The sequence below is a fragment of the Balaenoptera acutorostrata genome, chromosome 21 (assembly GCF_949987535.1).
Source record: "Balaenoptera acutorostrata chromosome 21, mBalAcu1.1, whole genome shotgun sequence".
Taxonomy (NCBI): Eukaryota; Metazoa; Chordata; class Mammalia; order Artiodactyla; family Balaenopteridae; genus Balaenoptera; species Balaenoptera acutorostrata.
Genome location: NC_080084.1, coordinates 35,139,691 through 35,167,677, shown reverse-complemented (window position 1 = coordinate 35,167,677; position 27,987 = coordinate 35,139,691). Strand labels below are relative to the sequence as shown.

At 38.7% G+C, this 27,987-nt stretch overlaps 1 protein-coding gene across 5 annotated transcripts in view; it reads right to left on the bottom strand.

Annotated features, from left to right (window-relative positions):
• Positions 1-27,987, bottom strand: part of NEIL3 (nei like DNA glycosylase 3) — a 46,814-nt gene that overhangs the window by 8,302 nt on the left and 10,525 nt on the right. For 2 of the 5 annotated variants that reach the window (XM_057537400.1, XM_007188987.2), the window contains exons 3-8: positions 21,793-21,927; positions 21,269-21,482; positions 18,115-18,189; positions 16,360-16,526; positions 6,509-6,678; positions 4,647-5,064 (exon numbers count right to left, since the gene is read on the bottom strand). In XM_057537400.1, coding sequence (XP_057393383.1) covers positions 4,647-5,064; positions 6,509-6,678; positions 16,360-16,526; positions 18,115-18,189; positions 21,269-21,482; positions 21,793-21,927 — 1,179 coding nt within the window. Of the gene's footprint in view, positions 1-2,473; positions 2,706-4,646; positions 5,065-6,508; positions 6,679-12,372; positions 15,178-16,359; positions 16,527-18,114; positions 18,190-21,268; positions 21,483-21,792; positions 21,928-27,987 lie in introns of those variants that run through there. The other 3 variants (XM_057537402.1, XM_057537401.1, XM_057537403.1) reach the window with 3 other exon arrangements.

Sequence of the window (27,987 nt, the reverse complement as noted above, 5' to 3'; positions counted from 1 at the left end):
TTCTTCCTTTCTTTTTTTGTTAACTTCTAAAGAACAAAATACCATTCTTAAATGATTTTTTAAAAACACTTATAAATCAGAGGTTGGTTCCCTCTTCCTTGTTTCCTAAACCACATTCTTCCCATACTTGTTCCTATAATGATGCCTTGAGGCGTCATATCTAATCGAAATGTTCAGAGTGTGAGATATTTTTTCCAGTCTTATTGAGATAGAATTGACATACAAGGGATCTTTTATTTGTGGTGAAATTGGCTTACACTCGTTTATAAAATAGATGCTTAAATATATTTCTTTAAATGGACTCAAGCATCCTGATATCTGGGATGGACTCAAACATCCTGAAGTTTCTGAAGCTGCTTGGGCAGCGGGCGTCTGCAAGATGAAAGCAGCTGTGGGCACTGCTAAGGAAACTGTTATAATTAAATATTTCTCCAGCAGCTATTTTGTTGGTAGCATTTTCAGGGTAGGGGATAGTGGCTTACATTTTAGCATCACGGGGGATGTTAACCAGAAATAGGGAGGGTGAGGGGCAACAGACTTCTCTTTTCCAAACCCCCTTCACTTCAACAGCCCCCCTCCCCAAAAGGGGCAATATTAAAACGTTAACTTCAAGAGAAGCTGAACATCTGGGTGGTTGTAGAGAAGTTGAGTGATTTCAAAATTGAAGCAAGTGGGTCATAAACAGTGCTTAAAAAAAATTTAGAGGAGGAACACAGAAGGTTAAGAATCTTAACGGAAAGAAAGAAACTGATGCTTTCGTAAAAAAAAAAGTACACCCATGCAAACAGTTTTATATATTATATGGAAGGCTGTCTGAGGTAACAATTAGTGAAACATTTGCAAACCCACTTGCTTCAACCCAGAAATCTCCAGAGTTTCACAAATCCAGGGAGATGTTTAGATTTTCTTACTAGTACAGCTTTTCTGGAGAGGAGCACGGTGGAAGGCAGGATGAAGGCAGAAAGGAGAGATCCCAGTGTTTCCTCCAGGTTCCTCATTTCTGTCTGCAATCTGTTTCCTCCTTGGTACAGAGGTGAAGGAGAAGAGAGCCACCTGCTGTCTGATCCCGGCCCTCAGAGTGCGGTCCATCTGACCAGCAGTGGCAGCATCGCCGGGCAGCTCCTCACAAGCACGGAGTTACCCTCCCCTACTCCAGCCCCTCCCCTACTCCAGCCCCTCTCCTACTCCAGCTCGCTGGCAGAATCAGCATCTGCATGTTAACAGGACGCCCAGGTGATTCGTATACGCATTAAGTACTGAAGCACTGAGTTAATGTAACCAAGACACTGATGCCATCTGTGAACACATCAGCTCTAAAGATGTACAGGGAATCTTAATTTTATGAGAGCAAACATTATCCAGGGTAATTAAATGTTCTGATTAATTGAGGACATCTTGGTTCCTCTTTGTTTCAATCATTACTTTAAAAACTTCCGAAAATGTAGCAGAGCATCTTCTTGGGTAAACTTAGCATATGGGATAGTTTAACTTATTTTGATAACTAGGACCATCATTTTGAATACTAATACTGGATTATAAATGGTCAATATAATAGATCAGGGTTGGAAAATCTTTTTCAGAAGGGACATACGTTTAGGCTTGTGGGTCTTATGGTCTCTGTTGCAAAATACTCAAATCTGCTGTTTTAGCATGAAAAGCAGCCAGAGGGAATATGTAAACCAATGGGAATGGGATGTGTCCCAATAAAACTTTATTTATAAAAACAGGGGGTGGGCTGACTTTGGCCCTGCTGGCTGTAGTTTGCTGAGGTAGAGGTCGTCATTAGAACCAAGAGTAATGCTTAATGTATAATAGGTTCTTAATAAATACTTATTAATAAATAAACACTGAATATGTTCAATAAGCATTGTTCAAGTAACACTGAACAGAGATCAGATAAAAACTATTATCAAGAAGGAAGACATTACCAAGCACAGGTTTGTAATTTTTAAAACGGGTATTTTTTCAGTGATCCATTTATCATGGTTTAACTTATTTTACAGATAGGGTGATTCATTATAATAAAAACATTGAACTGATCAGTCTCACTGAATATAGGTTTTGTAGTTCAGCAGTATTTCAAGGATCGTAACAAACAAACAGAGGTTAAATGACTCATCCTGGATGGTCCCAGGTGGTTCTGACATCCTTGGGGACTGAAAACACCAAAAGGTGAACCAGAAGCATGAATGAGAGGTGAGGGCTTCACTGGTGATTAGAGGTAGAATTTGGCAACCCTGATGGAGGCAGACCTGAGAAAATGTTAGTGATTTTATTTGTTTCATTTCACTCATCTACGTGAACCTTTGCATCAGCTCAGGAAAAACTTCAACCCAAAACACATTATGCTTCTTTGAAGCGGTATCACTGTGTTTTGCTCTGCATTTACAATAATTGGATCAAAGACTTAAAACTGTCTAACAGTCATTCTTAACTGCTTAAAAATTGGTTCAACGATCTAATTTATAATCCAGTAGCTGGATAAAATTCAAGTCTATCTAAAGACCAATCTGAAAATATGCCCCATCAACATAGCACGTATCATGTGGTGATGAGAGCAGTAATTAAGAGAACAAAAGGCAAATTAATTAGCATACCATTATTAAAGAAACAATGAGCTGGCTTTGAATTCTCTGAGTGGACCACCTGCTTTAACCCTATTATGTTGTGAGCTTCTGCTCGGCATCTTGTCCGCAAGATGAACACTGTAGCAGCCAGACAAGGAGAAAAATGAAATAAATGACAGTAATTTGCAATTTATTCCTTGTAAAGTAGCTGGGTGCAGAAGGGCTGCGGGGTGAATGTATTTCATCACTTGACATTTATTCTGCTAGTTGATGTTGATTGATTTTGGAGTCTCATTCCTGGGGTTCTTATATTCAACACATACGCACGCTGCAGTGTTTCTAAGTAAAGCTGTGTGCTGTGATTAATCATATGACCCTATTACTAATGGCTTATGAAGAAATCTTTAAAATTTAAGGTTACATTAATGTTTTTCTAAATCCATAATTCATTAGTTAAATTGTCTGAGATTTTCTACAAAGCACTAAGGAAATAAAAATATGCCAAGATACTTCATTTGAGTACAACAAAAGCCACAATATTTTTAAATGATCACATCTGCTTCTTTCCACTTAAGCTACACAACAGAAAAGGCTGTTCAAAAATGATTTTCCTACAGCATAGCCTCCCAACTCAGACACTCTTAACTAGCTTCTTCATGAACTTTCGTCATGACACATTAATTAGTGTTCAGTGAAAAGGTGGTGTACTGATCAAGTCAGTTAAAAGTTTGCCCTCCATAGCTTAACTCAAATGTTTATATTTTGTGAGTATTATGGACAAAAGTCAAGCCAGTTATTATAAATGATTATGAACAACAACAACAACAAAAATCAGCCAAGGATAAATGATCAAGATTAACTGATGGTAAAATTAGAGTTAGTACAAGAAACTCGAGATTAAAGCATCTATTGACCAAAAACCGTCTCAGAATTCTGTTATTAAAGGATTCCCAGAGGTCGGTCTAGGTTTGTGCAATGGTGGTCCTTGATCTCACTGCCCAAAGAATCTTTCCATCAGCAAAGACATAGCTCATCAGATGAGAAGTTGGAAGTCAGAATCCCTCCTGAGATTATTTTAGATCCCATCCACAGCAACTCTTCCTCTTCTCATCCCCCGTTAGCAAGAAAAGGCACAGGGGAAGAAAACTCACATTCACTCCATTTAAAATAGTCTTCCTTTCATTTAAAGATGCTGGATATACAGTGTCTGCTTTCTGAAGGAAAAGAAAATTGTGGAGAGATCTGTCTCCCTGACGGAGGCATAATATCAGGTGTGACAGGAGCCCCAGATAAAGAAATTAAACAAGGTTGGGGAAGAATAGTGCCAGGATCTGCCAATAATCATTAAGGAACAAGGATGACATTGTTTATGAAAATTTCTCTATCTCTGGTGACAGCAACTGGCGGGGGCGGGGGGTGGTCCTTCTCCTGAATGTGTAGCTGGTAGTCTCATAAAACATATCTGATCTGGTAGCATTCATTAACTGGAATTCCAACTTTTTAATTTCAGGTCCAAAAGTAGTACTCACGCTCTTTGAGCCTCTTTGGTTGAAACAAAGACCACCCTCCCTGCCCCCTGGATGTTTGAAATACAGTCACTTTCTTTAGCAGAAATGTCACTAAAAATATCTCAGATCCCTCTCTTTAGAACAAAAGACATTTACTAAACGTTATGAATGATAGTTTCCCTTCTAGAAGAACTATCTTTCATTGGAAGAAAAGCTTAAACAAAACTGCTAACAGTGGAGACTGCTAACCGGTAAGATTATGGGGGATTTAATCATTATTCTTTATACTTTCCAATATTTTCCAAACATTCTGTATTAAGCATGTATATGGTTACAGTCAGAGAAAAGCAAAACAAAACTTTCTACAGATGGAGGAAATTCTGTTTTTCATTCCCTTCCCTTCTCTAATATTATAAGCTAGAGGAGGCAAGGGATGCAAATTACTGTAATAGTCTTTCAGGGTTTGACTGACATTTCCAAGATCAATTCAGCTTCCTCAGCAATGGATGATCTTTCTGCGTTCTTAAAACTTAAGCAAATACCTTAAAGAGCAAGGTTAGAAGCATCATACCTGTTAGATAATCCAGGGTTGCCACTTTTGAGATCCCGTGATGAGTAGTGGGTTGTTTTAAATTTTTTATATGCTGGACTAAATAATTTAGACGGAGAGCAGACCACAGATGATATGTTTACTTTGTTAGATAGTTGAGTTCTATAGTTTGTTCTCTCCTTGGAGGGGTGCACTGTATCACTAAAACAAATGTTAGTAGGATGGTTTAGAAATTCCCCATCTAGTATCTGGTTTTGGCTTTCTTCTCTTTCCAAAGCACTGGATTTATTGCTGAAATCCGTCAAAACAAGGGTTGCAGTTCCAAATGCAGTTTTCCTGTTGATCTTCACTTCCGTCCTTGGCTTTCCAAAGCTATTACAAGGGTATTTCACTAAACTGTTAAAGGCAATAGGATTTTCTTCATTCTTGGGTACCGAATCTGGAAGGAGAGACCAGTAATTCTGCATTATTCCTATAAATACATTTACTGTTTGAAACATCTTTTCATTTGATTAAAACATTTAGTTCATTTATTACAGTGACCTCATGTATAGAACTAATAATACAAAGTTAGCTTGAGCAATTCAGAATTAACCACCTTCAGATTAGGAAATAAAGTACCATATGAAGTGCAAAATTTCCAGGGACTCAGAGGTGGGTTTAATAAAGATTTCTACTTGTTGTGCTTTATGTTATGTTTAAGCATTTAAAGGTTACTGAGCTATCAATTTTGTTGCTATTAGGCCAAATATTAAAGCAGTGTAAATAAGGGGTGACACCCCACAAAGCTTTAGATCAGCAGTTAAAGCCTATATCTAGATTATCAGGAATGCTTCTGTGAATGACAAGACCAAGTGAAAGGCCTATTAAAATTAAGTAAAGATGAATTACAAAGATTTACATTTATTAAATGTTTCAAAAAAGCATCCTAGGATTTTGGAATCTGTAATTTATTCTAAATTGCAGTTATCTGCCTTTCATACTCAGAAAAAAATAACAAGAAAATAATTAAGATGTGTAAAGGCATTACACAATGTCAGAATAAATGTGGAAACCTAAGACTGGGGTTTTCTGAGGGCTCTCTGTTGAATGATACTGCAGAGGGAGGGACAGAAATAGGAGACACAGTCCCTTCTGCTATGAGCAAAGCTGTATAAGGGGTGATGCCTGCATTTCTGGCCCAGCGAACAAAACACAGTATGACAGCTCACACAATGGGGGGTCCAGAAGTCAAGAATGAACTTTCTCCTCTCTAACTGAAGAAAGAAAGAACACTTTGAGAACACAATAGAAGCTGCATCAATGAGATGGTTCTTAATCACAGGTTTCCTCTGAGGTTCTACATCCTCTGAACGCATGAAATTGTGAGCTATAAAGAGTTATTCTGAAGGATTTCAATGAAATCAGTACAATTGTCTGGGTAAAGATTTTAATAACAAGGGGTAGGAGGGATAAAGAAGAGAAAAAATTCAGCATTTTTCTCTTCCACCTGCAAAGATATTCTTACAGAAATCCTCCCTTTCGATTTTTGAAACACTTGGACTGAATAACAAACTCAAAAGTTGCTGAAATCTGCATAAAACAAAGCTTTATTGAATAATTCATTAGAAACAGTAGAGAGCAGATGTGATCATCTCAGTTTTTTGAGATACAATGGTACATACTCTTTTAGCACAAGCGTGTTTTCCCCCCGTTAAAAAAAAAGTGCTCAACAGAATGTCAGCACGGTTTACATGCAAAGGCTGGCAATTCCTTTAAACCTTCCAGAAAGAGAGCATTTTACTTCATTATGAAATATCAAGATGGAACAAGATATGTACCTGACTTTGTATAATTAACCCTCTTTGAAATGGAAGGAACTCGGAATCAAAATTCAGTCTTACCCGCAGGCCTTGAAGTCAGGCAAGCATCACATGCTCTAGAAGACGGCTGATTTATTAGCGTACAGACCTCACATGTCCACTGCTCTTCAGACTTCCGGGCCACCGAGTCCGTAAGATGACCCCCTCTGCTAGATGGCCAACTGACTGTAGTATTTCTAGCTGGCAGCCTGCTATAAGAGAACTTCTAAAGTTAATCATTAACACTTTCATTATTGTCTTGTTCTTATACATTCTGGGTATCTTAGAAACAATTACAGAACCATTAATACCCAAATGCTACATGTTTACCATTGCTTAGAAGTTCTACCTCTCTGGGAATAAAATGTTTTTACTTGGGCCCTGCTGATTGCTTTTAAAGCCAGAAATAACAAAAGTTTTAGAGTCAAAGAGTTGTGTGTGTGTGTTTTCTAAACTAACTAAAAATATTTGACATAACCACTAGGGAGCATTTCTCAACTAGTTTTTTAAGTAAGTGGGACTCTTCCCAAAGCAAAACTAAAATATCTTTATTCAAATTAGGGAGGAAAAAAGTCATGTAGAAATGAGAGCACTGAACTTAAGATGAGAAAAGTTTCACACTTACTGCGTGTGCCTCTGGAATTCCTCAGTATCTACTGGGCACTAAATCACCTGATCTATAATCTATAACGACGGAATTCCTAATTGACTCTACTCTACAGGAAACGCCTTTCTAAAGCTCTGATACAGTCCTGCTCTTCAGCACAGGGCTCTGGGCCTACAGAGCACATCACGTGCCTCAGCAGCCAATGCAGTGTCATGGATTCCTTTCATGACTCCAAACATTAATACTGAAAAAAAGCTCTTTCAGGAAAGGCTTTGTACCTTACGTTTCAGAACATGAGTTCTTTGACTTTCAAAGGTAGCCTTGTCTTCTGTAACATTTTGCTCCTACACATAATTATAACAGGTTTAAAATTCAGACTTGTCTGGAAAAATCATAAATAGCATAAGAAAATCTGAAAGTAAGACACATCTCATTATGGTTTTTTTTTTTTTTTTTTAAGGATTTTCTTATTTATTTATTTATTTATTTATTTATTTATTTTTGGCTGTGTTGGGTCTTCGGTTCGTGCGAGGGCTTTCTCCAGTTGCGGCAAGCGGGGGCCACTCTTCATCGCGGTGCGCGGGCCTTTCTCTATCGCGGCCCCTCCCGTCGCGGGGCACAGGCTCCAGACGCGCAGGCTCAGCAATTGTGGCTCACGGGCCCAGCTGCTCCGTGGCATGTGGGATCTTCCCAGACCAGGGCTCGAACCCGTGTCCCCTGCATTAGCAGGCAGATTCTCAACCACTGCGCCACCAGGGAAGCCCTCATTATGGTTTTTTTACCTTTACTTACCTTGACTTTTAATGCCATTCAATATTTCTTATCCCTGTAAATCAACTATACTTAAATAAATTTTAAAAAATATTTCTTATTCCTATGGAACAGCAGACCTTCTATAGAATTTACTTGACCTAATCCCTGCCCTCTAATAACTTACTCTGAGAGGCAGCATCATACATTGACTCATAATTAAGTAAACACCATTTAAATAACCTTCAGATTTTCAGTGTGCTCCAACTTTTAACCACTTTCACCTTCTATCCTATAAATTTCATTAACCATGAGGGGATATTTGTTGTTACATAAAGAAGCTTTGGAAGCATTCTCTCCTTACTGCTCCATTTCTTAATCGCCTACTAATAAATTCTTTCCAATCTCCAGTTGGACGTTTAACAGGAATTTCCACCTTAACCTGTCTGTAGTAGGCTGAATGATGGCCTCCTAAAGATAGCAGGTCACAAAACCAGGAACCTGTAAATGCTACTTTATAAAGAGGATCTTTGCAGATGTCATTAAGGATCTTGACATGGGGAGATGATTATCAGGGTGATCTCTTAATCCAAGCACAAGTGTCCTTATGAGAGAGAGGCAGAGGGAGATACGATACGCACAGGAGGGGAGAAGGCAAAGTGACCGCACACGCAGAGATGTGAGGAGTCGTGTAGCCACAAATGAAGAACGCTGGCAGCCACCGGAAGCGTGAAGAGGCAAGAAATGGATTCTCCCCTAGAGCCTCCAGGGGAGCACAGACCTGCCCACGCCTTGACTTTGGCCCAATGAAACGGATGCTGAGCCTCTGGCATCCAGAACCGTGAGAGAATAAACTTCTGTTGCTTTAAGCTGTCAGGTTAGCGGTAATGTGTTATGGCAGCCATGGGAAACTGGTACAAATAAGTCAGGACCCCCTGCCCCCATCCGCGACTCCGCTAGTTTGTCACATCTCAGTAAATGGCATCACCATCACTCAGTTGATCAGGCCAGAAGCCTGTGAACCGTCCCTAACACTTCTTACCCTCACACCTGGTCCACCAGCCAATCCTGCAGGCTCTGCTGCAGAGGCAGATCTACTAGAAGCTCACGAAGCTTCCACGGCTTGCTGCGCTGTCCTCTGCGGATCGGAGAGGGAGCGTGCAGGGCGGGAGCAGCCCCTCCAGCTGCACGGACGTTGAGGACACTGCCGCTGGTGCCAGTGCTGGGGTTCTTTCCGGGCAAGGCCCTCGTGCTGCCAGCACCAGCGCACACCTGCTCAGTGCCCAGGGGCAGTGGGCCCTGGTGACGTCAGGGAGCAGGTGGACCGTCTTAAACTTCCAGGACGAGAGGTGCTGCTCCATTCCTCACTTAGGGGACGTTATGACCTGGGCTGCAAGCCCACTCGGCACAGGCGCCACCCGCCACCGACCCACGAACAGCCCGGTAGAGGCGCGAGTCAGAGACAGCTGAGGGAGACCCAAAGGCTGGTGGCTCTCAGAGAAAGGTCCCTGGGCTCACAGCGCCAGCACCACGTGGGAACTTGTGAGTCATACAGCCCAGGCCTCTCCCCAGACCGGTGAATCGCACACTCTGGGGGTAAAGCCCAGCAACCTGTCCAAATCCTACTTCAACTGAATCAATTGCCGGTCTACTCCGATCCCTTAGTCGGGGAGCCGCAGTGCTTCCTGGAAGCCCCCCAGGATGTGTTTCTCCTGCTGAAACCAGAGAGGATCTGCTACCGTGAGACTTGAGAGGGTTAAGCGGGAAGCAGCTTAGACCTGCCTGTATTCTTTCCACTTGTTCCATCTGTGGACAGCCCAGGCAAGGTCACCTTCAGGCGTTCCAGTCCCTGAGACGTGGGTTTTCACAGTTTTTCCATTGATGCTATGAAATCACCCCAATATTGATTTTGGCTCCATGACCCATAAATCCCCATTTTAATTTAAGATAATTTGCACTGGGTATCTTTCGTTGTAGTCAAAAGAATCCTTTGTAAATTATGGTTTTAAACATGACAACTATGTAATCAAACTCTCTTCCCCAAACAGGGCTATCCTGTCAAGATTAACCCATCACAGATTTTCTTCACGTCTCCCAAATGCCCTGTAATTGCTCCATCCCCCTGAAAACTCTCTGCCAGGTCACGTCGGCCTTAAGGACTGGTTTGCAGACAACACTAAATTCTCATTAACTGGCAACCAACCCTCAACACGTTTCCAAACTAGACGGTTTCTAGGGACGTAAATATGTCTTCGTACAGGAGCAAAACATCCCCCTCTCCGGCAGCTCCCCGAATGCACAGGGTGTTTCCCCAGGCACCTTGTCAGGGGCTGTGTTCTCTCCCAGGAAATCCCTTTCCTGCCTCTTGTCTTTGATGAGTTCCTATTTCTTCCCACGCTAAGCTCAAACTTCACCTCCCCAGAGAGGTTTCTTTGTTCTTCCCAGGTGGATTTCAGGGTTTCCTCATCCATACTATAGCTCCATTGCCGTTAGCACAAATGTGCCCTTTTGCAGCATTTCCATCAAGGGGTTCTAATGATCTATTTACTCCCCACATTAGATCCTGAGCACTTCGAGTGACTGTATTCTGTTTTCTCTTTGTTTTCCCAGTACCTGGCATATAGTAGACCCTAAGAAAGAAAGTAAATAGTACAGAAATGAAAAAGTGAAACAGAAAATTATAAAGACTCTAGTAAAAAACAAAGAAAAATGCAGTTTCCCCTTAGGGAAACAATACTCACACATGTAAATTACGCTAGTATATAAAGGAGAGCCAACAATAACTGGTATATAGGTATTCAAAGTGTGGTGTGATCAATGAAAACTGGAAAATCTGGGGAGGACTTCGGGAAGGGGTGAAGTAAACTTTTAGTGACTGAAGGAACACAAGAATTTAGATCATTACTACTGGGCTTCTCATATTTCAATTTAATTTGAAATGACTCTAAAGTGAAAAAATTTAGTCAATATAAAAAGTGCTCAAATGCTCATCCAGAAAATGAATTGAATATACTTAATTACAGAAATCTCTAAGAGTGGGGTAAATATTACTGGTTTTCAAATGTTTTATTTTGCATACACTTATTTTGCAATGTGTCTTGAGCTGGATGCCAATATAGAGAACAGAACTAGGTCAGGAGGGAGGAGGTAATGCAGGGCCCAGGACATTTCCAGTACAGCATGGCCTCCCTAACTCATAGTAACTCCCAAGTCTCTTTCAGGGAACCCTTGAGGTTTTGAATCCTAGTTTCAAAAAACCTTTGGAATTGACAATGATCTTATTTATATGATAAATAACATGTTTACTTGATAATCTGGAAGAATTTTTTAAAAATTCAAAAGCTATCAATTCACAGGAAACAAATACATACGGAACATTAATCACTTATTCAGTAGACAAATATATATTGAATGTACTCTATCTTCCAGATCCAGTGTTACACACTTTTGATCAAATAAATGTACACCTATAACATTAAAAATAAGAATCCCACAAATCTGTGTAATATAACATATTATTTAAACATATTTCAGATCTCTATGATAGTAAAATGGGATGAGGAAGCTTAGAAAAAGGGGATATGGTGTGGCTTAGAGAAAAGTAATCGATAATGAAAGGTGATGAAGAAAATGAAACACAGGAACAAGGAGAAAAAAAAAAAGATAGCTGCAAATATATTTATGAAGACATAATGGGGATCTGGACCACATCATCTCCATCCCAGGGCCCTGAGCTCTCCACAGACAAGATGGCAACTCCCTCCTCCTTTGTTCTTTTCTATATACTTTTTCAGTGAACTGATCCTGCTTTAATACTTCAACTAAGAACACAGGTAGTAACACTCAAGCCATCATCTCCCACCCCCTTCCCACCCTATGTGGACTATCTAGTCCACACATCCAAAACTTAATTTATCTCTTCCATTCTACCCATCTTTCCCACGTCTAAAAGTGAAAATTTCTGTTTTTGGGCCTGGAACTTTTTGCTTTATCCTCCATAGCAAACCTCTCACAATACTTGCTGGCATTAAAATTTTCTTAAAGTACCTATTTTTTCCTCCATTTCCAGTGTCTTGACCTCAGGACTGGAAACCATCTCTCGCCCATTACACAAGTTTCACGTCTGTTTCTTCATTTCCCATCCTAATTATGCTATAATCAATTAAAAAGTCCTTAATCTACTGATTCAGGTAAGACATTAGCCATATCCAGAACTACTACTGATTCCTTCTAGTTGATCCCATCCTACCTGCAAAACTAGCTTTTGCTATTTAACAAACTTGGGAGACTTCGTTTGGCTCCGCCACTGTTATCATCAATGATTCAAGGTTTGTGGCAATGCTCCTTCTTTCCAAGTAAATAATGTCTGTTTGCTCATTTATTTAGCCAAAATTCTTTTTTTTTTAAACATCTTTATTGGAGTATAATTGCTTTACAAACTTGTTAGTTTCTGCTGTATAACAAAGTGAATCAGCTATACGCATACATATATCCCCATATCGCCTCCCTCTTGCATCTCCCTCCCACCCTCCCTATCCCACCCCTCTAGGTGGTCACAAAGCACTGAGCTGATCTCCCTGTGCTATGTGGCTGCTTCCCACTAGCTATCTGTTTTATACTTGGTAGTGTATATATGTCCATACCACTCTCTCACTTCGTCCCAGCTTACCCTTCCCCCTCCCCATGTCTTCAAGTCCATTCTTTACATCTGCATTTTTATTCCTGCCCTGCCCCTAGGTTCATCAGAACCATGTTTTTTTTTATTTTTAGATTCCATATATATGTGTTAGCATACAGTATCTGTTTTTCTTTCTGACTTACTTCACCCTGTATGACAGACTCTAGGTCCATCCACCTCACTACAAATAACTCAATTTCGTTTCTTTTTATGGCTGAGTAATATTCCATTGTATATATGTGCCACATCTTCTTTATCCATTCATCTGTCAATGGACACTTAGGTTACTTCCATATCCTGGCTATTGTAAATAGTGCTGCAATGAACATTGTGGTACATGACTCTTTTTGATTATGATTTTCTCAGGGTATATGCCCAGTAGCAGGATTGCTGGGACATATGGTAGTTCTATTTTTAGTTAAGGAACCTCCATACTGTCCTCCATAGTGGCTGTATCAATTTACATTCCCACCAACAGTGCAAGAGGGTTCCCTTTTCTCCACACCCTCTCCAGAATTTATGGTTTGTAGATTTTTTGATGATGGCCATTCTGACTGGTGTGAGGTGATACCTCATTGTAGTTTTGATTTGCATTTCTCTAATGATCAGTGATGTTGAGCATACTTTCATGTGTTTGTTGGCAATCTGTGTATCTTCTTTGGAGAAATGTCTATTTAGGTCTTCTGCCCATTTTGGATTGGGTTGTTTGTTTTTTGATATTGAGCTACATGAGCTGCTTGTAAATTTTGGAGATTAATCCTTTCTCAGTTGCTTCGTTTGCACATATTTTCTCCCATTCTGAGGGTTGTCTTTTCGTCTTGTTTATGGTTTCCTTCGCTGTGCGAAAGCTTTTAAGTTTCATTAGGTCCCATTTGTTTATTTTTGTTTTTATTTCCCTTTCTCTAGGAGGTGGGTCAGAAAGGATCTTGCTGTGATGTATGTCATAGAGTGTTCTGCCTATGTTTTCCTCTGAGAATTTTATAGGGTCTGGCCTTACATTTAGGTCTTTAATCCATTTTGAGTTTATTTTTGTGTATGGTGTTAGGAGGTGTTCTAATTTCATTCTTTTACATGTAGCTGTCCAGTTTTCCCAGCATCACTTATTGAAGAGGCTTTCTTTTCTCCTTTGTATACTCTTGCCTCCTTTATCAAACATAAGGTGACAATATGTGCATGGGTTTATCTCTGGGCTTTCTATAATGTTCCATTGATCTATATTTCTGTTTTTGTGCCAGTACCATACTGTCTTGATTACTGTAGCTGTGTAGTATAGTCTGAAGTCCGGGAGCCTGATTCCTCCAGCTCCATTTTTCATTCTCAAGATTGCTTTGGCTATTCGGGGTCTTTTGTGTTTCCATGCAAATTGTGAAATTTTTTGTTCTAGTTCTGTGAAAAATGCCATTGGTAATTTGATAGGGATTGCATTGAATCTGTAGATTGCTTTGGGTAGTAGAGTCATTTTCACAGTGCTGATTCTTCCAATCCAAGAACATGGTATATCTCTCCATCTGTTTGTATCATCTTTAATTACTTTCATCAGTGTCTTGTAGATTTCTGCATACAGGTCTTTTGTCTCCTTAGGTAGGTTTATTCCTAGGTATTTTATTCTTTCTGTTGCAGTGGTAAATGGGAGTGTTTCCTTAATTTCTCTTTCAGATTTTTCATCATTAGTGTATAGGAATGCAAGAGATTTCTGTGCATTAATTTTGTATCCCGCTACTCTACCAAATTCATTGATTAGCTCTAATAGTTTGTATGTTATTTGCTGCTTTTCCCTTGCTGCTTTCAATATTTTTTTCTTCATATTTAATTTTTGATAGTTTCATTAATATGTGTCTCGGTGTGTTTCTCTTTGGGTTTATCCTGTATGGTACTCTCTGTGTTTCCTGGACTTGATTGACTATTTCCTTTCCCATGTTAGGGAAGTTTTCGACTATAATCTCTTCAAATATTTTCTCAACCCCCCCTTTTTTTCTCTTATTCTTCTGGGACCGCTATAATTCGAATGTTGGTTCGTTTAATGTTGTCCCAGAGGTCTCTTGAGACTGCCCTCAATTCTTTTCATTGTTTTTTCTTTTCTGCTCTCTGGCAGTTATTTCCACTGTTTTATCTTCCAGCTCACTTATCTGTTCTTCTGCCTCAGTTATTCTGCTACTGGTTCCTTCTAGAATATTTTTAATTTCAGTAATTGTGTTGTTCATCTCTGTTTGTTTGCTCTTTAGTTCTTCTAGATCCTTGGTAAGTGTTTCTTGCATTTTATCTATTCTGTCTCCCAGATTTCGGATCATCTTTACTATCAATACTCTGAACTCTTTTTCAGTTAGGTTGCCTATTTCATCTTCATTTATTTGGTCTTGTAGGTTTTTACCTTGCTCCTTCACCTGTAACATATTTTTCTGTGGTTTCATCTTTTTTTTTTGTTTGCTTCCTCTTTTTGATAGGTGGTGCTGTATTCCTGTCTTACTGGTTGTTTGGCCTGAGACGTCTAGCACTGGAGTTTGCAGGCAGTTGGATAGATCCAGGTCTTGGTGCTGACATGAGGACCTCCGGGAGGCCTTACTCTGATTAATATTCCCTGGGGTCTGAGGTTCTCTGTTAGTCCAGTGGTTTGGACTCGGAGCTTCCACCACAGGAGCTTGGTCCCGACCTCTGGCCTGAGAACCAACATCTTGCAAGCTTCGTGGTGTGGTTAAAAAAAAAAAAAAAAAGAAAGAAAGAAAAAAAGGAGCAGTACAATATCAAAGAATAAAAAACAAAATAAAATTAGAATGATAAAAAATACATTAAGAGAAATAAAAGTATAATTGAAACAACCAGTCACTGGAGGTTCCTCCCATCCCCTTAGGTGTCTGTGGTCTCCCACCGGTGCCTGGTAGGTGCCCTAGTTGTGCGGGGCCGCAAATTCCGCATCCTCGTAGTACGCCATCTTGACCCCGTCCCCCTATCTCTTTAAAATAAACTTCAAATTACACTTTTTCTATGAGATTTTCCCAACCTTTTGTATACCTATAAACTTCTAACATTCCCCCAAACTTTTGTAGCACTTTATGTGCTTCATGTCTGTACTGGTTATTTTGGCTTGTAATCACATATAGTTCAGCTCCTCTATATTGTTAATATTTCAGCCAGCCATCCCCAAAGGGACCTATGGCCTTTTACCGGGGTAAGTGTACACTGCGGAAAAGGAAAGTGTCAAAGCGTTGAGGCCTACTGGACACTGGTTCTGCACTGACACTAATTCCAGGAGACCCAGGAGCGCCACTGTGCTCCGCCAGTCAGAGCAGGGGCTTGTGGAGGTCAGGTGATCAATGGGGTTTTAGTTCAAGTTCATCCCACAGCGGGTCCAGTAGGGCCCTGAGCCCATCCTGTGGTTACTTCCCCAGCTCTGGAATGCAGAATGGGAACAGCCTTACTCAGCCACTGGCTGAATCACCACACAAGTGCTTAGTAAGTAGTCGGCTGTTTCACCAAGAAGACTGCAATTTTGTAAAGAGAGCTTGCTAATGTTTTATAATATTATTTCAAAAGCAAGAACTTTTGAAAATACTTGCATTTTTCCAATTACTGACAAAACTACATCTCCTGGTAATCACTTTACAAATGAGATGAAAGTCAAAGCCTGGATATTAACATCAAAGTTAGAGATTTTCTACTGAATTCAGAAGAGGCTCATAAATCATCTTCAGCTCATTCTGGTTTTTGGATGATATTATTTACTATTTCCTTCCAAGGGTTCAAATACTTGTGAGTTATGTTCTGTTCTTAATAGCCTGATAGCTATTCAACTATGTTCTCTTATTAATAGCATTTTTGTTAGAGAATTAGGGCAAACAGTACACTTTAAATTAGACTTCTCACCATATGTCAGCATGTTGAGGATTTTCCTTCTGACAGTGAGGACAGAAATATGTCATTCTCTTATTCTCCCCTAAGTGACACACAGTTATTTTGCAGCAGCACTGACCACAATTAGGACGCTTGTAAACCTTATAGTGGTTAGAGACAGCAGATCCTGCTTTGTGGCACTAAAAACAAACAAACAAACAAACATTACAATGTTATCTACAAAATAGTATTGAAAGATACATTCTTAAAAGTCATTTCTAAAAATAATTTGTTAAAAATGTACATATGTTTATACATATGTCCTCATAATCTTTTCTTTCATCTGAGAAAAAGGTATTGACAAGATTCAGCAACATTTGTCAAATAAGATTTGTGTGAAATAATTAAGTCATTATTTTATAACTTATTAGTATTTAAAATTGTTCTTTGCATGGCTTTACCCTCCTATCTAAATGGGATATAAAAGTTCTATAATTTAAAATGTCTTTCATGCTTTTAAGGTTTTTATAATTAAACATAATTATGTGGTTATATGAAAAAGACTAGATTAGCTTTAAATCTGATTACTTTTAGAACACTGAAGCTGCTCACTTTGTTTCAACAGTCAAAAAATTTACTCCTAGGGAGAAACACTTAACAAGATCATCTTTTTTGTTGACCTGAAAAGGGACAGTTTTTTGTTTTTAATCTTACAGATTCACTGAAAAAGAAAAATTTAAATGCCATCTTAGCAGCGAACATGTTCTGTTTTGGCATAAGTTCTATTTCAAAAGACACTGATATTCTCTGTCACAGTTTTATTCTACTCACATACAGTTAAAGCTCCTACAAAGAGAACGTTAGGGATTTACATCAGCAGTGTGAAAATATAAAAGCCCAGAAATATGGTGGATCATATTACAAGCTGAAAATTACAGGAACAACTCATATTAATTTAAGCAAAGTATTGAAATACCCATCTTAATCTGAGCAGAAAATGGGTAGGTATCTGTAATCATCTTTCCCTAGAAGAATAAGTGAGCATATGTAATATTAAAATAGCCACCGATACTCAGGACAGGTATGTAAAGCAAGGGGCTCATTAACACTTTAGGCCAATTAATGAAGAAGCCTACAATACCTGACTTTCTAACAGTAGTAAAAACAAACATTTTGAATACAGGAAATGGACTGTAGAGAAAAAGACAAATTTATGATACTTCGTTTAAAGACAAAATGTGTTTACTTAACTCTATATATGCATATATATGTGTATATATATACAACATTCAAAATTTACAGTTTAGTGAGGACTTATTCTCAAAACAGTCTCTGTGGTAGATAGAGAAGTATTATTATCCCATTTTACAGATAAAGAAACTAAATCTAAATTAAGTTACCTAAATAATATTAACCACACTGATGGTAAGTGGCAAAATCTGATTGAACTGAAGTCTATTTATCCCAAAGTATTGAATCTCTCTCTAGGCTACCTATATGTTACTTTTATATATCCAAAATTAGAACAAGAGTCTAAGTAAGTAAAATGCTAACATAGCTGTCCCCCAACTTAGTGTAAACATAATTTAATATAATTAGAGTTAGACAAGTTTGGACCGACCTGTGACCTAAAATTTCAAGGTGTTAATTATGCCCATAACATGTCACTCTCCCCTATTGCACCTCTATGCTCTTACCACTAGATGGCTACACACAGCCTTGACATTGCTGGTGAAATCAAAGGGAAATAACTGACATTTTATATAGTTGAAAAATTTTTGCTCTTACCCTGTAAAGAAGAAGGCTGAAATCACGTATCATTTTCACAAGGTGATGTATCTGTTCATGTGTTAACTGACAAACCTTAAAATAGAAAAACAACTCAGGAGAGTTTCGTAATTTGTTCATTATTGTAGAAAAACAATACCACTTGCCAGTTCTACCTAAGAGAACTTGAAATAGATTTGAAATATATGCATCTCTTCTAAAACTCATGTATCTATTCAGTGTTATTAACAGTGTATATTTTTAAGTGATGGTACTACAGATAAAAAATACCATTCTCGAACTTATTTACAAAACAGAACTAGACCCACAGACACAGAAAACAAACTTATGGTTACCAAAGGGGCGAGCCAGGGGTGGGGTGGGAGATAAATTAGGACTTTGGGATTAATGGATACACACGACTATACAGAAAATAGATAAACAACAAGGACCTACTGTATAGCATGGGGAACTATACTCAGTATCTTTTTTTTTTTTAAGATTTATTTTTTTTTTGATGTGGACCATTTTTATAGACTTCACTGAATTTTTTACAATATTGCTTCTGTTTGATGTTTTGGTTTTTTGGCCACGAGGCATGTGGGATCTTAGCTCCCCAACCAGGGATCGAACCCGCACCCCCTGCATTGGAAGGCGAAGTCTTAACCACTGGACCGCCACGGAAGTCCCCTCAGTATCTTTTAATAACCTATAATGGAAAAGATTCTGAAAAAGAATACATATATGTGTATAACTGAATCACTCTGCTGTACAGTTGAAACTAACACAACATTGCGAATTAACTATATCTCAATTTTAGAAAAATTCAAAAAAGGAAAAATACCAGTCTTATAATCTTTAATTCTAAATTCAAATATTTCTTGAATATCTATTCTGTACTGGACATCTTCAAAGTCCCAGCATTGCCTATCAGCCACCTTGAAAAGTCTTGCAGGAGAAAAAGGAAAGGAAAAAAAAAAGACCAGAAAGAAGGGACAAACAGGTACAGGAGCAGATGATCACCAAGGTCACTATCAAGCTTTAAAAAGATATGAATTTATAGACATGCTTTAATATTAAAGTACTTGTTAACACATGGAAGAACTCAGAAACAAACCTTACTGAAGAATTTTTTTGTGACACAGCCTAGCATAAACCTCAGGGTCACCCTTTGCAGAATTCATTATCATTTGGCACATGTAGTTTCAATAATAATTCCAGAAGAAATTCTAAAGACTCACTTTTGTTGTGTGTATATGAAAACATATGTATATCTTTATACAACAGAAACAAATTTATCAGTGCCTATAAAATCTAAAACCATCTAATCAACATAATCCTTCTAAAAGTATTATCTATTTTTTCATTTATTTAAAGTTTAAAACATATGTACTTCTCAAATTCATTTATTTCTTACCACATCTTATGTACTACGTTCAGTCACATCTTAAAAGGCTAGATTATACTTTTTCAATCATTGCCCGTGTGCTTTTAGGGGGCTAATAGCTAAGCTTCAGAAATATTAATTTTTAACCCCCTCACGCATTACGGCCAAACGATCTTTACTAGATGAACGGCCAACTGGACGTACTGATAAAAAGTAAATTGTTGGGCTTCCCTGGTGGTGCAGTGGTTGAGAATCTGCCTGCCAATGCAGGGGACACGGGTTCGAGCCCTGGTCTGGGAAGATCCCACATGCCGCGGAGCAACTGGGCCCGTGAGCCACAACTACTGAGCCTGCGCGTCTGGAGCCTGTGCTCTGCAACAAGAGAGGCCGCGATAGTGAGAGGCAGCGCACCGCGATGAAGAGTGGCCCCCGCTCGCCTCAACTAGAGAAAGCCCTCGCACAGAAACGAAGACCCAACACAGCCAAAAATAAATAAATAAATAAATAAATTTTTTTAAAAAAGTAAATTGTCAGTTTATCAAAGATAATAACAGTGTTCTGGTCAACAACACTCTGGGTACTTTTTTCAAAAACATTTTCCATAGAGTTCTAGATGATTTTAAAAAGCTCATAAGCTCATTCGTGTTAAAATTCTGTTTCATTATTCCCATATTACAGAAATTTGACTAGCTTGCTCCAAGCGTCAAAAAACAGAACCAAATCTACAACAATTATTAACTGGTTTCTTCGAAAACTTATTTCCTACTGATTTGAATTTTATAAAAACTCTCTGGGAAGCAGTTACACAAAATAAATAGGTACCTTTGGAATCACGTAAAAGATGGTTTAGTTAATAGAGACTATTTGGGTCTGGATAAAAGCCCTAATGTAGCTTTCTTCCCTGGAAACTAAAATATATGTATCCTTCTACCTGGGTTTGAGTTCTAACTGCTCTGACCTTCTTACAACTTGGTCCTATTAATCACCGTCCCTTTTTTTTTTTTCAATTTTAACCTCTCCCTCTTGACCAGTTTGTGTTTTTTTCCCCAACATATAAATAAGTTCATGTCACTCCAGTTGAAGAACAAGAAAAAAACCCCTAAAAATCCAGTTCTTGTCCCAACTTCTCCATCCAGCAGTCTAATATTTTCCCTTTGCTCCAATCTAAGCTATTTTAACAATTACTCTAAGTTTTGTTTCCATTTCCTCACCAATCACTTATTCCTTATTCTCTGCTACCTGACTTCCATTCTTACCATTCCACCAAAACAGCATCTTCTAATGTCATGAATAGGTACAAACAGGAATATATGAGTGTGTGTAGAGTGTGAATTTAATATGCCAGACAGTAAAAGAAAGTTGTGAGCTTAGCTCATTCATACATTCAACAAATATTTCTTTAATGCCTTCCAAATGCCAGACACTGTATTCTAGATACTTGGATACATCAACGAGCCAAACAGACACCTTCCTCCTAAGTCAGATCCTAAACAATATATATAACAGGTAAGGATCAGGCTACATCTGAAGGTGATCAGTGGTGTGGAGAAAAATAAAAAGAAAGCAAGTTATGGAAGCCTGGGAGGAAGAAGTGGGTGGCAGGGATGCACACAGCAATTTTAAAAAGAGAGGCCAGGGTTGGCCTCACGGAGAAGCTGACGTGAGCGAAGACCCCGGAAGTCTGTCTGGGGAGAATGTGTTACTGTCATGCCGATTTAAGTGTTCCACGTTGGTCCCTTCACAGTATTTAAAAATACAGAAATCATTTAAAAACTACTTAAAACCTACTTTAACAGCGGGATGAAGACCACTGTCAAAGAGAGCTTCATTTTTGATGATGTTTCCCACCCCGGGCAACACTTTCTGATCCATTAACACATCACATAGCATCCGTCCTCTCTGCTTTGTCACTTCACTTTCTGCTCTTGAGAAACTAAAGTTAGGTGAACATACATCTAATTCTTCCATCATTCTTATTCTCTCTTGGCTTTCTGCTGAGTTTCTATAGAAAGGAATAGAAAACACATTAATCATGTGCCTGGTTACAACTCACAAAGTGTCATTTAAAATGATCTTTGATAAAAACATAAACACTTTATGTTAACCAGCTTATAAGAGTTACATAGCCAAACAATGACGACCCTAACAAAACATGTTATTTGAAGAATCTTTTAAAATGACGTTTTATCAGTTATAAACTACTTTTAAAATGTTTGTTTATTTATTTATTTTCACATGTGACATCCCAAACCCAACTGCAGAGTCAACTTTGCAGTTTTGCAGCTGAAGCAATTTTTAATTCAATCTTTTACCTGATTTCTACTGATGAGTCAAAGAAACAAATCAGATCTTTGGTGAGCTGTACTTCAAAAACAGGAGAAAGTCCATTTTTATTTTTAGACTTAACTGGATTAATCACGAGGGAGCCTTTCATTCCAAAATGAATCCTAGAACAAAAGCAAACCCATCTTTGAGCGGCAGTAAGTATATCATGCATGAAATTTTTGTTCCTTCACTTTTTGGAATATAAGCAAACAAATGTTAGTCACAATAGACACTTCAAGGGCACAAAATGATAGCTAATATCATATTTTTCTGTTAATGGCTTTGTATCCTTATAAAACTAGATATGGCAATCATTTTTTCAACTCACAAAGAAAATAAGTTCCTAGAGAAATAATAAGGCCCTGACAATAAGACCAAGAAAACACACCCCGGTTCTCTTTTCTTGTCAGATGAGGTATCTTTTATTCACTCAACAGTCTACTGTCTCTCAGCTTTTTCTCTGATTCAAAGGCTTGGGGTAAGACAAGGCTAAATTTAAATTGCCTATAGTCGTGTTTTTATGAATTCTACAAAGCCACCAACATTCATGTTCCTTATTTCTAGCCGCAGTAGACTGGAAATGTTTACCTATTCCAAAATGAGATCTATAGTTTAAGACACTTACTCTTTTCTACCCCCCTGCTTTGGGATAACACAGTGAAACAATTTTTTGCAAAATCTTTCATATTAAAAGAAAAGAGAACAAGTCAAAATGCTATTGTCTTCAATTCTTCTAGTTTCCTTCTACCTTTATATGTATTGGGAAGAGGGGATTTATAAATATTTACGGTTATCTTGAAAGCCACAATGCAGTGATGAAAAATTCATAGCCTTTCAGTTTTTATAGGATTGATTAGCATGTCCAGTTTAAAAAAGAGGGAAAAAAAAAGTGGTTTTACGAGACTTCTGATGATGAAGATCAAAAATGATTCTCAAGATGAAATACTGTTTTCTGCCTTTCAAATCCTCCTCCTTATAGCTTTGTTGAGTTAATAAATATGGCTCTCTTGGCAGCAAATGTTACTGCTCTGTGCTTCTAATTCCAAAGCACCATGTTATAGTATTGTACAAGGTTAACCAGTCTAACTTTAAAGATGTGGGTTTTAAACTCTGTGTGCCCTACTATCAATCATAAATGCATTTTACATGCCCCATAGTTCTTGACAGGAAAAATGTGTGCCTGTAAGTACTCCATAATTTAGCTTATGGAGGTTCAACGCCAGTGAAAGGTGTACAACTGTCATGCCCAGAAGCCATCATACCTAAAATCTTTTCAGCTGCGTGGCCCCTAAAGTGGATTCTAAATCCCTTTCTATAATGAAACTGCATCTACATATAAAATCTCAAAGGTTAAGACCCAATTCAAATGCAGGAGTAACCCCAGTAAGAACCCCAAATCAAATAAGTATGCCTTTTTTTGGTCTTATAAATCTATTCAGGTGGAAATGTGCATAAAAATAACTATTTTTATAATAAATAAATTTTATTTCTATGAATTTTTATGAAATAGAAAAATGTTATGATAACTGAGCCCCAATAAACCAATAAATATTGTGTTTATTATTAAGTACCCTTTATCTTAAACTAAGAAAAACATATCAGTACCATGAAAATTTTCAAGGCACAGTAAATACCTGTTCTGTTACAACAATTTTCATACTGATGTTTTATAAACTTGGACATATGCCCCTATTAACATTTGCATTCCAGAGTCAGATTTGCTTTCCAAGATTCCTCATTATTATCAAGCCAGTTTAGGAGAATTTTATTAGATCCTTATTTCTATCTCTTGATCCTCTCAAGCTCCATCCACTCACAATGCAACTGGCTACCTGAGACCATTCACTCTGCATAACATGACTGCCTGCCCACGCGGGGCTTGAGGCCCAACCGGGAGCGGTCTCTGTCCCTCCCTCTGATCCCATGCCGTTCACACAGCTGATTCGGGAATGGACACCTGGATCAAGCTGGATTCATCAGCGTTTTCCTGAGGAATTTATCTGGGACACAGAGAGATCAGTTTCTCGTTAGGATTGGGAGATCGATCATGGGAGCTGTCTATGGTAATGTGTCCTGACATGGGCACCAGAAAAGCCGAGAGGCCTGTCTGCAGAGACACAGACGACAGTAGATGTCAGCGGGGAACAGAATCAAGAAATGCAGACAGTCCTCATGGCGCTTAGTCTTTGCTCCCAGTTCTACCTGAAGCCTGACTGCATTATCTTCCGCTATCAAAAGACACCCATATTCTTATAATAAATCATCAGTAAACTTGTTTAAGTTGGGCTTCTGTCGCTTGCAACCAAAATTCTAATATAAAAATTATGTTCAAACTAAAAATTGAAGTGATAGTAAGAAAATTCCTCTAGTTAGAAATAACTGCCTGAAACAAATCAATAAATAAGACCCGATACTATTTTAACCACCAGCCACATTCTTCCTGGTTATCGCTAGCAGAATAATCTGAACATCCTTAACCAAACATAAATAGCATCAACAACAGTATTGTCACAGGTTCAGACTAATGACAACTACACATGCAGATGAGGCAGTTGCTTATGAAAATTATCAAGTGGTCAAAAGTGTCATACGGATACTAGCGTGTAAAATAGTTGAATATGAAGATTGTAAAACTTATGCTGGGAATTCAAGGAAAGAGGTTATAAAAAGAAAGATATGGTCTTAACCACGTTGAAAAGGAAAAAGGGAGTTCTGCTTCTACTTAGGATATAGAAGCTAAAAGTGAATATGGATCCTACCCTAACAAGGAGAGAAAAATCACAGTATTTACAAAATCCTAAATTTTCTTGAGCCCACCAGAGACAGGACATTGCAGGCAGCCAGCCAGGTGAAATAAATTCCAAAGAGTGACAAGCCCCTCTGTGGAAAGACATCACACACAAATTATTCCATCTGGGGAAGAGTACAGGAGAAAGAGACAGCTACTGTAGAAATGGATAAGAAGAAAACAGCTAATATTTTCAACAAACTTTTAAATAGTGTGGCTGGTATGACGGTTTAGAATCTCTGGAGCCCCAGACACAAGGAGAATGTGCCCTCACTTGTAAGCTCTTTCCCACGGGCATCCACAAGTTAGCTGCCCACAAGTAAGATGTGAGTCATGGCAGGGGACCTGAAAGAACCACCCTTGGTGACATGGGACCTGCCTGCATGAAACCCTGTCTCCTTGCTTCTTGAACATGCCTCTTATATGAAGCAGAAGTCTTAGAAAGTTTTAAGATGCCCTAGCCAATAGAGAGGTACAAACAAAAAGCCGTCTGTCCCTGAAGGAGTAACAGGAAACTTCCTGCAGGCAGAGGAAGTCTTGTGCCAGGTAACAAGGATAAGCAAGCAGTCTGCCACTGGGGAGGGCAAGAAACCCTTCTGCCTCCAGGCCCAGGCCAAGTGCACTGCTGTTAAGAACTAGCGGAAGCAAAAGCCATCTGCCTCTAGGCATGAGGCAGGGCATCAACTCTGCCGCAGACTCCTACAGTGACACAACGAGGCACCAGTCCCATGGGAGAGAGCGAGGAAACGCTCTCTGACCTAAGGCCACCTACACAGCGGAGGAAGCACGGCTGCCTTAGGGAAGAGAGGGGCAGCAGCCTTGAGAAAACTGCAACCCTGAGGCCCACATGCTCAGGGCCTGCCCCAAATTAAAGCTGGTCTGGAAGAAACCAGAACCTCTGTCTCTCCATCACGAACCTCTCACTGAGTAACAGGCAACAGCAGTCTGCCACCGGGGGGTGGGCTGGGGGACCTGAGTGTGGGGACTCCCTTAGGACAGGAATATGCAGGGTAGGAAGTCAGTAGGTAGCTGACTAAAAAAATGATGATCTATCCATAGAGTAGAACACTTTGTGCACATTAAAAATAATAATGTACGTTCTGACATTGACCAATGCAATATGCATGTTATGTAAAAGGGAAAAATATAAATTAAAATTCCTGTTTATATAAAAATCATAACATGCAATATATTATAATTCATGCATATGTAATATAAACTATATATGGTATATATACAATTTATATTTTATCTATGACATTTACAAAAACTGTTGAGTGTTTTTTTTTTTAACAGTAGTAATTATGGGTGGTATTTACTTTTTCCTTTAGATATTTTGGAATTATCTTAAGGTTTTACAATTGGCTTATATATGATTTTAAAATATGGGAAAAACTGCAATAAAATGACGTGTACTGTGAAAAGAAGCAAGAAAAGGAAAGCGGCAGAACTAGTGACCCTGTAGGCTGTCAGGTGCAGAAGGGAACGTAAATGACTGCAGTAAAGATTTCCATATTTTCTCCAGTTACACATGAAAGCATTATGGTAATTGAAATACAAAATAAAAGCTACTATTTAAAAAATTAAAAGTATGTATTTTTCTACCTGTAGATTACTTTAATGGTCAGTTTTCTTAAATTGCAAGTGACAGAGACCCAACTCAAAAAGTTTAGGCATTAAGGGATATTTGGTAGTTTATGGAGTCTTAGGAAGGCTGAAGAATCACACTGCAGGAAAGGCAAGAATGTGGCTGGATCTTAGGAACAGAGGGAATTAGGGGCTAAAATGCCTCTGGGATTCTCTCTGCTTTATGGAGGCTGGCTGTATTTTCCATCACCTGTCTTTCTGGACAAGCCAATGGCCACCTACAAGTCTTAAGGCCTCACATCCCCAGCTTTCCTCCAACAGAGAGCCTAACCCACCTCAGCTCCTGCTGAGAAAGTTCACAGAAGAACTCGGGTTGACCCAATCGACTACGTAGGAGAGAAAGTTAAGTAAGATTATGCGAAATTCAACTTGAATTCTTTGGTTATTGCGACCAGATGATCAGTTTCCAGAGGAAATGCTGTCCCCAAAAGATAAGTGGGCATGTTGGACAAACAGTAGGTATTCACTACTCTAAAGTATAAAATTTCATTTAGAGTCCTTATCACACTCCAACTTTTCCTAACATGTTATGTGACAGATTACAAAACTATGTTTAAGCTCTAAAACCCTCTTATAAGTAGCGTATCATGGATTCCTTAAAGACTTTTCAGCAAACCAGAAAGAACTGTCACATTATCTTTTGCATTTCTCTTTAGAGGATCATATCACTCAAGCTCCAATAAATTACAAAATTGATTATGTATAATGCTTCACTAAAATGGCAAAGCCTCCAAAATATTTCAGATACAGTTTCTGGTCTCTGAGTATGCACGTAATTGCAAACAATTGGAGTCACATAAACCATAAGTTGGAAACACCAAAGTGTTTTAGAAAAGATATTCATTTAAAAAATATATATATAAGTTCACGATATAAGCTGCATTCATTTTGATTGAAAATAGCAGCTTGGAGGATGGGCATGTCTGGGTGAATAGAGTTACAAATATATGCACACATAGTACTGGCAATACACGCATTCATGGTTAATAGAGATTCTATTCGGTAGTGGGATTGTGAAGGTATAAATTTATTCTTGTTTGTTCATTGTTTCTCAGTTTGCTCTAAGGAGTATTTGATACATATTTAACAAAAAATTAAACATGACTCTTTTTTTTTTTGTTACAGATGAAGAGCTTCTGTAAAGTGTTCAGAAAGAGTATAGGTATTAATCACAACTAACACCAGATCTGCGCTCCTAAAATAAACGTATATCAAGTCATTTTTATTGTTTTCTGGCACTATTCCAGAGCACTTTGATACATCTTTTAGCAACAGAAATAGTCACTGTCTAATTTGTATCTTTCTGAAGTGTGGATTTTACATGGCAGATTCCCTTCCAGAGGGCTAGGCCTGTATTCTACTTTCATAACAAATGAATCCCAGGAAGATTCATGGCCCGGCCTATAAGATGTACTAAATCTATGGGCAATTTTAGTTGTGAGAAGCTGCCTATTGAGGGAAAACTGTGATCATTAAGCATGTTTCCTGCTATCGGCTTTCTAAAGAGCAGACCAGCCTGGTGGGGAGGAAACAGAGGTCAGAAATGAAGACTACATTTCTATCTCACGCTCACAGACCTGCAGGCTTACACAGGACCCCATTTTGCTGACACTGCCATCCATCCTCCCAAGAAGCACAGGTTAGGAGAGCATTTTCGTAACTTATGTTAAACTGTGAAAGGGCATACAGGTGATTTTAGGTGTTCACTTCATATTCAAACAGCTGACCTGCCAGTGACCTTGAACTG